This window comes from Procambarus clarkii, chromosome 67, assembly GCF_040958095.1.
Source record: "Procambarus clarkii isolate CNS0578487 chromosome 67, FALCON_Pclarkii_2.0, whole genome shotgun sequence".
NCBI classification, from domain to species: domain Eukaryota; kingdom Metazoa; phylum Arthropoda; class Malacostraca; order Decapoda; family Cambaridae; genus Procambarus; species Procambarus clarkii.
This window is the reverse complement of record NC_091216.1, coordinates 24,119,894-24,129,805: the sequence shown is the minus strand read 5'-3', so window position 1 is coordinate 24,129,805 and position 9,912 is coordinate 24,119,894. Positions and strand designations below refer to the sequence as shown.

At 36.4% G+C, this 9,912-nt stretch overlaps 1 protein-coding gene across 1 annotated transcript; it reads right to left on the bottom strand.

Moving 5' to 3' along the window:
* Positions 1–1,661: 1,661 nt before the first annotated feature.
* LOC123767674 (dehydrogenase/reductase SDR family member 11) lies at positions 1,662–9,187 on the bottom strand. Its single transcript, XM_069310473.1, has 6 exons — positions 9,054–9,187; positions 8,378–8,546; positions 7,976–8,105; positions 7,352–7,481; positions 4,688–4,843; positions 1,662–3,612 (listed from the first exon to the last, which is right to left on the bottom strand). Exons 1-6 carry the CDS (start codon positions 9,183–9,185, stop codon positions 3,574–3,576), a joined length of 756 nt encoding a protein of 251 aa, XP_069166574.1. The 5' UTR covers positions 9,186–9,187; the 3' UTR covers positions 1,662–3,573.
* Between the last annotated feature and the right edge of the window lie 725 nt (positions 9,188–9,912).

Below are 9,912 nucleotides of genomic sequence, written 5' to 3'. Positions count from 1 at the left end.
TATGGGTAAATTAGGTCTATTTATTCCTTTCCCCTTTACTAATCTTGTTGTATCTGCTTTGATATTTAACTATCTTGAAATTCGAAATGTTTGTCGTGTCTGGCCTTAAAATTACGGACGGAACGGCTGTCAAATTCAAATTCAAAATTCAAATCTTTATTCAGGTAAAAGTACATACATAGAAGATGAATTACAAACATATTGTTGGATTTATAGATAGAGCTAGTACATACAATACCTAAAGCCACTAACATAGCGTTTCGGGCAAGGTGTAGGAAAAAACACTTAGACTTAAACTTAATACTAATTGAGATTAAAGTATAAATTGTGTTGAAAGAGAGGCGCGATGACATGCCAGAAATCAGCAATTTATTTATTTATTTATTTATTTATAGACAAGAAGGTACATTGGGTTTGTGAGGATACATAGCATAGTAATTACATTCTTGTAAAGCCACTAGTACCCGCAGCGTTTCGGGCAGGTCCTAATTAATTAAATTAATTAAAATTAAATTAATTAAATTAATTAAATTAGTTAAACAAGTTGGTCAACAAACAGTATTGTTTGAAAATAGCAAGACATGGGTTGACATCTAGTCCTACCCATCGTGACTCCGGGTAAGTTAGGTCTATTTATTCCTCCCCTTTACTAATTTTGTTTATATTATATATATAGCAATAATGTCAATGTGTAATATTGTATAGTTTAGCGTGAGGGACCATTTTCTGTAGTGTAAGATGTGGTGCGGCCGCCTGGTGGCAGCACCAGGGAGAGCGTCACAACACAGTGGTCCGAGTGTCGGCTCTGGCTCTTCACTCCTCCACACCACAACAAACTTTGCGGCGGGAAGTCTGTATATCTGGCACTGGCTTGGCTTAGAGTTGGCGGATCATTACTGGGTCCTAGTGTGACTTTGGGAAGGTCTGGCTCCTGCCCCGCCAGAGGTTACTGGAAGTCAGACGAGTTTGCCGTTTGGGTAAGATATATATTATTGTTTAGGTAATCATTAGCTCACAACATTTCCAATATACTGGGCCGACCAAAGAGCCAAAGCTCAACCCCCGCAAGCACAATTAGGTGAGTACTGGGGTCACTGGATAGCATTAGTCTTCCAGCCCCTTCTCTGATGTGTGACTGGGGGGGGGGGCACACGAGGGGTTGGCAGGCATTTGCCTAACAGTGTGCTAAATTTGATTTGGTTAATGTTTGGTTCACCAAAGTGACTGATACATCTTGGCCATCAACATTTGACCTCTTAAAGACCGAGCCTTAATTTGTTTCCAGATTTGCTTAGTACAGTATTTTAAAATTCTCATTTAGTTCAGCCATATCAGTGTCTTGTTTGTAGAGTTGCTAGCCCCTAGGACTTTAACCTTCCCTGGTATAAAAGTCAACTTAGTTTTGGGATAATTTTCATCACTGCAATAAACCTATTCTGGTGCAGTTGTATGTACAGTATTCATATTCATCAGTGAAGTCTTGTGCCTGGATGCAGGAGCCCAGATGAAGGCACACATCTGTCATTTGTTCTGATAGATGACTACTTACCTTTTTTCTAGATTTTATTCCCACAATTGAGTTAATTACATAAATTAAAATTAAGTAAATTAAATTGATCACTTTAGGTGATTTACCAAGATAAGGATAATCTCTAGAAAGGTGACAAAGTATTTTTTATTGTTTATATTGAAAATGCATTTACAGTATTTTGTAATGTGATGTAAATGGAAGCACTTGTATACAGTAATGGAAAAGGAGGGAAATTAGTTTTATGATATTAATTAATTTTGTTAGGGACAGGTAGTTTGTGTATATTTATATCAGACCTATATCGAGGGCCCCTCTAAGGTCAAACTACTGACCCTCCTCCAGATTCAACACCACAACAAGCTGACTAACTCCTGGGTACCTATTTACTGCTAGGTGAACAGGACATTAGGTGGATAGGAAACATGCTCAACCATATCTGTCCTGCCCAGAATTTCCGAATGAGCCAAAAACAAACCCAAATGTACTACAGAGACCCATGGGGTAGGGATTCAAATAATGATGCAATAAATTTAGTAGATTCAATTAAAATAAATAATATTCAATACACAGGAAAAACTGACACACAAAATAAAAATGTTAACCATTAGACTACACAATCATTTTGAAATGAGGATACAAACTACAGTTTTAAGGATGTGTATTACATACTTTTTTTTTAATGTATGAGAGAAAACAATAATGCCAGAATAGGTACATTTATCACTTGCCTAAAATTATTACCAACTAGAGAACTAAACCACTCACCAGAAAATGAGGAGACGACGATGTTTCGGCCATCCTGGATCATTATAAGTCGATTATGGACCATTATCACAATCGACTCGATAATGGTCCAAGACTGACCGAAACATCATCATCTCTTTATCCTCTGGTGTGTGATTTAGTTCTCATATCTTCAAGTCACATTATTGTGACTCATCATCTACTTATTGCTGACTTCTGTGGTAAGAAGAGAAAACTGAGGTAAATGCCACACAACTGAGTTGGGCTCTCCCCTCACTAGCACCATCCACACTACTACTTTCAGCAACTAGGCCAGTTCCACATATTGGAGAGCGAAGGTAACACAAGGGGAGGACTATAGTTCAGTTCTGTATCTTACTAGTATAATATTGTAAACTTGTGCTGGTCACAGCAGCACTTACTCTCTCTCTCTAATGCACATCTTGAAGCACACAGTCATAAATTTAGAACACTGTACTGTACTTGAAAGTGTATATCTTACCAGAATGAATATTTTAGAATTTAAAATTTTTAAGTCGTTGAACAGTGTTATATTTGAGCTAATCCCGTAATGGCATAAAGATTAAATTGTTTGAAATTTGCTTTTTGATCAAGAAAATAAAGAACATTTTAAAGAAACTTCTAATGTTAAATGGAAAAGTTTCAAGAATCGTAAATGCACAATTTATTAGTACAGTATGTGGCATGTACATTCCAGCTAGCTATGTATCAAATAATTAGGTATATTTATTGGTATATACCAGGTAATTAGGTATTATGTATATAGGTACCCAAATTTTTCTACTGCTATCAACTTTTGCTTTACAATCATATAGGAATTGATAATTGTACAAAACAATATAAGAAATGATAAAGCCCCCTTTTGCAAGTGCTCATAAATTCAATACTACAGTATTTCCATCACAAATCATAACTGACAATTTGACAATTTAACAAGTTTAAAATTATTTTTATTGTTGTCATTTAAAAATGTATATTCTGTATGACTTCAGTTTTAAATCCTGAATATTATAACTTTCTAATTGTTCTACCCAACAGTTTTATGTGCCTTGTGTACAAGATGAGCTTTATTCAGGTAAACCCTGTACAGAATAATATACAATATAAGTGCAGACTAGCTTGAGAGCTACAAAATGTATAAAAGTTATGATTGAGTATAAGAATCTATATTTCCAAATTGGCCAATTTTGCTTGACTGGCTCCCAAAAGTCATTTTGAGAGCTTGTGAAAAAAATACAGTGGGTGCTGTGTTCACAGTTTGAATCTCACAAGACTTGCTAAACCTGTTCCGTTGGCTGGATAAGGATGTCATGAATCTGGAGAAAAATTAAACATGCAGTGTTAGCCAACTGCTTGTTAGCCTGAATGCAAAAATTCAAAAATGCTCTAATTGTCTATTGATAGTTGTGCGAGTTGAGCTGTACTCATATTCTGTATGTACATGTGATTTCCTCTGTAGCTAAAAGAATAGTGCTATGCTTATGCTCCATTTTATATATATATACTGTGTATATATATATATATATATATATATATATATATATATATATATATATATATATATATATATATATATATATATATACAGTATTATCAAATATTTATAAAGCTTATATTTATATAAGCAGCTTAAGCCTTACAATACCTAAAGTTTATTCCAAGCCCCTTTTTATTTTCTTATCCTCCAATTTATTCACACATTCAACACATTATCTTTCCTAGCAACTCTTAATATCAATGTATATATATATATATGATGCAGTGCCATACTGACTCAATAGTGGCAGGGCCAGTGCCAGCCAGCTGTCACAATCTCCACTCTTCCTTCATTTTTTACACACATGACATAATTTTGCTATATGACAGCTGAGTGGACAGCGCTTTGGACTCGTAGTCCTGAGGTTCCGGGTTCGATCCCCGGTGGAGGCAGAGACAAATGGGCAAAATGTTTCTTTCACCCTGATGCCCCTGTTATCTAGTAGTAAATAGGTACCTGGGAGTTACAGCTGCTACGGGCTGCTTCTTGGGGAGTGTGTAACAAAAAGGAAGCCTGGTCGAGGACTGGGCCGCAGGGACGCTAAGCCCCGAAATCATCTCGAGATAACCTCAAGATTAGAATTTTCACACCCTCAAATTGTATATATGGTGCCCACTGATCACATTTGTACATCGCTAAATTACAGCAACTCACAAAGTTACCAAATATTATCTCCATGACTACATTGTACTTACACAAGGCCATATTAAATATCTTCACATTAAACAGTCAATGTACTCTATTTTCTCTTTTAGAAATGTAAAGCATTGATAAGTATGAGTTATGACAATTATAATTTAATCTTATTTTGATTAAGTTATGAATAAAGGTATGTTTAAACACACAAAACTTACTTGGACATGTGGTGGAGCAGACAACACATGAATCACTGAGGAAGCAATGTCGTCTGCTTTTAGGCACATACGGTTCATGTAAATTTTCTTTCCTGCTTCCTCACTCTTAAGCATTCTTGGGGCAAATTCAGTCTCCACAATGCCCGGGCTAATGGCCTAAAAAATTAAGAGTACTGTACAGTATATACTTTGCAATAAAAATTATTCAATATACTGTATATAAATATAAAAGGTTTTTGTTTAATAAGAACATAAGAAGGGAACTGCAGAAGGCCTATTGTCCCATATGAGGCATATGTTTCTGACCACCCATGGCCATTCATATGTGCATATGTCTAAAATATGCTTGAAACAATCCATCGGTCACCTATCTATCATGTGACCTAGGAATTTGTTCCATAATTCAACAACCTTGTTTCCAAAATATGCACAGAATCGGGCTTCTGTGTTATATGAAAGTGGCTGTGCCCTTAAGACATGAGCATACATTGTCAGGCAGGTCAACATGTTGCCACAAAAAACTTTTAAATTTGTGTGTGCATGGTGACAACCTGTCCTCAGGCTAGGCTCGTCCAGCCAGTGGTCGACCCCAAAGATGCAATTATTAATTTTAACATACAGCATATTCAAAATATATATTTTCTCTGTTAATATTATTACTATATAACACAATAGTTAGGCCTAACTTTAGTGACTGGGCTCTGATGGCAATTATTGGTATATGCAGTGCACAGATGAAGCATTTAGAGGTGTGATTCAAGCTGAGAATACTAATAAAGTACTATCAAGAAAATTATGTCATCAGTTGTCATTTGTAAAGTATTTTTCATTCATAAACAGGGTTTGGTGGGTGTATTAATGAGCATTTGTGAATAATGAGCTGCGGCATCACCTGAGCATAAACCAATCCAGCCCAGAATGACAAGTTGAGGGTCATTCATAAAACTCAAAGCCATACAGAACCTTGGACATCACACCAGGTAATATTTTTCCATATGAAGTCTGTTAAGATATCATTCTGCCTGACTGTGCATGATCCTTTTGGAAAGTTCCAAAGAACCACCAAGCCAGTCTCATTGACGGCTTGGTGGTTCTTTGGCTCAGGCCAAAATGTATATGATAACTCGGGAAACAAGACGTCTGTCTCTTAAAAAACTACCAAAGTACTAGTAAAGAAAATGGAAGTGATTTTGAACCTGTGGCATGAACACACAGGACAAGAGACCTAGCAAAACTCTAGTCACTTTGTTACTCGACAATAGCTACCAAGAATGGATCACTAAACAATGTTTTTCAAGACAGATAAGGATGGTCATCAGTCTGTAAATGCCACTTAGTAGGATATTGCAGGTTGTGTGTACTTCACTGTACAGTATATGCCAAATACCAAGGCACATTGTAAGATTTACAAGACTTGTGCCAGATCATCTGGTCTGCAGTGCCTTAATATAGTGTGAGGAAGAAGCCTAATACACTTATGGCTCAAGAGCCTAAAGATACCCTAACTAAATCATGTCAGCACACACAGAGATCACACTAACGTGATGCATCAAATGAACAAATCCACAAGGGCAGTGACGAGGATTCGAACCTGCATCTGGGAGCATCCCAGACGTAGCTTAGTCGATTAAGGCAGTGTCTGGGATGCTCCCAGACGCAGGTTCGAATCCTCGTCACTGCCCTTGTGGATTTGTTAAATCATGTCAGCCTATGGATAGGAAATGACCAGTGACCTACAGTAAACAAAAATATCCAACTTTACCAAGGCTTAATCTGTATAGTATTGATGAAAGAAAAGAGTAGGAGGAAAATCAAGGACATACAATAACCTGGAAATAAACACTAGGTATCATTTTTAAGCTTAGCACTGAGAAAAATATTCAAAGATCCAGAATAGTGAAAAGTTTCCTAAATTGTTTGCTACTGATACAGTGCCCTTCAATATCAAATGAGTTGCAGCATTGTCTGTATGTACTTACCTATTGCCACACTATCACGTTCTCACCATTACAGATGCATCTGTCCAGGTACCGTATACCATACCAATCCCTAGCACCATTTGTCCACACCACAGAAGCTCTAGCAAGGCAGAGAAGCTGTGATGCCAAATGAAAATCAACAAAATGCATTAAATTTGTTAGGAACAGTTCTGACAGTTCTTGCAATGGTGCTGGAATTAATCATATTGGTGTTTGCCGTTCTATTTGAGATTTTCGGGCTGTGGAGAGGTTGGCACCGGCTGCATGGGTGTCAGCTTCCACCCTGTATTAACCTACCCTGGCTTTGTGCCATGGAGAGGCCACTCACCAGACCGACAACCAGAATGCAACTCATAGTCGCCTGAGACTGATGGATGCCTACTACTAGGATAAAAAAAATGCATAAAATTTAAAAGTTCAAGCTTAGTTCGACTGAACATACAACCACCATTCATATGTCAGATTTTGTCACTTTTGATAACTGTACAGAGAATTTGATAGTAAATTAGGAGGTAGATGTGAAACTAAACCTAAATCTAAAAAAAAAAAAAAATATGCTTGAGGAGCTAAAATGTCAACCCTGCTGAGAAGTACACAAAGAAAGACAATTATCAGACAAGTCTGGACTTGCCTGGTGCATGTTTGGTGCAAGAAGTGTTTACTACACACTTTTACTGTAACTTACCGCAATTCGAATGTGAGACTTTGCATCTCTGAGCTCCTGCCGCATTCCTTCAAGAAGGGCTGTCACAGCAAACTTGGTGGCAGTGTAGAAGTGATTTCCTGGATTTGATGAGACACGATGACCCAATATACTGTCAGGAGTTTGATGAAATAATGAGAATTTAGTTTATAAATTCTTTTAAGCAAACATTTGGATTTGTTGCAGGTAATAGAAGCTCTATGCCTATACAGTATATAAATATAGACTCCTATTATCACTGCTACAGCCAAGAAGAAAGAAGATAATATTTTTCATCTACCTGTTTATCAGCTTGTTTCTATTTGATTATATTCTTTCAGATTTCTTTGACAGTTACTTAATCTTATCTGAATAATGTATACATGACTAAACATTTGTAGCTAATTTTAATTTACACATGAACTGGATGAAAAGAACAGTAGTTGTTACACTGTGATTTACCCTGTGCTAAAGATAAAGGAAAACAGAAGACAGGTAATATATATGATACAAAAATAATTTAATTAGTTAAAAAAAATTGAATACACTACAGTGTTACATTATTTGTTAACTATACAGACTTGTATTCATATTTCAAATCTTTCCAAATTAAAAAATATTTTTGACCTGCTGATATGAATGATTTGACCATCATCAACCTGGCGTGCACGCATGGATGCCACAGATTCACGTGTACACAGACACAAGCCCACCACATTGATATCCAGCATCTCTCGCCACTCCTCTGTTGTTCCTTCTGTGGACAACAGTGAAATCACAGGTTTTTTAAGGAAATATAAAATAATAGGCTGAACATAATCAGAACTTTAAGTATTTAATGGACTGTAAAAAAGAAATAATGTAAAGCTGAAGAGACCATTTTTCATCACTATGGCCACAGTGTGATTAACATAAGGAGAAATGGCACATCTTTTTTAATTTGTCCCAGTTGTTTTTTCATGATATGCCAATTTGAAAAATATATGAAGTGTGAAGTATATACATATACTGGTTATTTGAAATACAAACCCAAAAGAGAGTGGTTGTGAGACATGCCGGCATTGTTGATGCACACATCAACACCTCCAAATTTCTGCTTAATGGTGGCAAATAGACTGAGAACATCATCATCTTTGGAGATATCACATTTCACTGGGGTGAAGGACCCGGGTTTGTTGGCCAGTTCTCTTGCAAGGGCCTGGAAAAGGATACAATAAGAAGAGACTTTCTACATGTATCAAGTCAAATGGGTACTGGGTGTATGTATTTAAGATTTTGTATTTTTTCAAAATGTATATTGCACTGTTTCCACCAAGCTGACCTATCATGACATATCTTTACAAATGCTCTTTTTATTGTCCAATATGTTTTTTGTGTTACAGTATATAATTTTGCAAATAAATCATGTTAAATAAGTATATGAAGAAGTGCTATAAACCATTTGTGAATTATTTACTTGGCAGGGCAAGACAAATACATGATTATGTATGACATCTAAGATCTAGCATTCATGGATATGTGGAAATAATCTCATTTGCATATATTATATAAATCCTTAAAAGCTTTCTTAAAATAAGAGAAATGCAAAGTTATCATACAAAAGCAATAAATGGCGGGCAGTTTTAAGTGCTATGTTGCAATGTCTGCCTTTAATATACAGAATAATCTGTATTTAAAGGTACAGCACATTAAGGTATTGACACACCTGAAGCCTCTCCTCATTTCGTGCAGCTCCAACAACTTTCATGCCAGCCTCCACAAGCCTCCTGCTGATGGCTGCTCCAATACCTGCACTGGCTCCCGTCACAAGGACAACGCGACCAATCCAACGTTCCATATTGCAACAGTAGGGCTATGATGTATATAATATACCTGTAAGTACAGTATTACTTTGAAATTATTAAGCAGATCCCCTCTTATTTTTGGAAATATGTAATTATTGGCCATTCCATTCAGCTAACCAACTTGAACCTTTCCTACTGCCAAAAAAAAAAACAATTTTAACTTTATATTCTAAACCAATGATTTATAATACAATAAAGCATATGGTGAAAATGTTTTCTTTGAAGAATTTGGTTTTCTATAAATGGAATTCTTGGGTACACTAAAATAGTTTTAAATTTCATATTTCACATTATCATTAATACACCATATTAACATAACCTAACCTACCCCTAACAATGGATAGAGTTGATAATAGCACTAATTATGTAGTCCTTCCCAATTTATTCCCTTCAGCTGATCTCTTCCTTGGGGATTGGTTATGTATCCCTGGGAATAATCAAGTATACCTTTACCTTCAAGGAAAATAAAGTAGTCGTTCAATTGTGTAAGTCTCTGGTGTGCCACCACCCTGAATTATTGTATCCAGGCATGGAAACCTCATCTTCAGAAAGACATAGCTACTCTGGAGAAGGTGCAACACCGGACAACAAAAATCATACCAGAGCTTAGTCATCTCTCGTATCAGGGATGGTTGAGGGCCACTGGGCTCACAACACTGCAAACCAGGCATGACAGGGCAGATCTCATCGAAACCTTCAAAATACTGAACAATTTGGAGG

What these genes read in the sequence shown, in the direction of transcription:
- LOC123767674 (XM_069310473.1), bottom strand. Translation starts at nt 9,185, where the DNA reads ATGGAACGTTGGATTGGTCGCGTTGTCCTTGTGACGGGAGCCAGTGCA. An exon ending in GAAATGAGGAGAGGCTTCAG is followed by an intron (nt 8,547 to 9,053) that starts GTGTGTCAATAC and finishes ATCCTTTTCCAG; the next exon opens with GCCCTTGCAAGAGAACTGGC. An exon ending in TCACAACCACTCTCTTTTGG is followed by an intron (nt 8,106 to 8,377) that starts GTTTGTATTTCA and finishes TGTTGTCCACAG; the next exon opens with AAGGAACAACAGAGGAGTGG.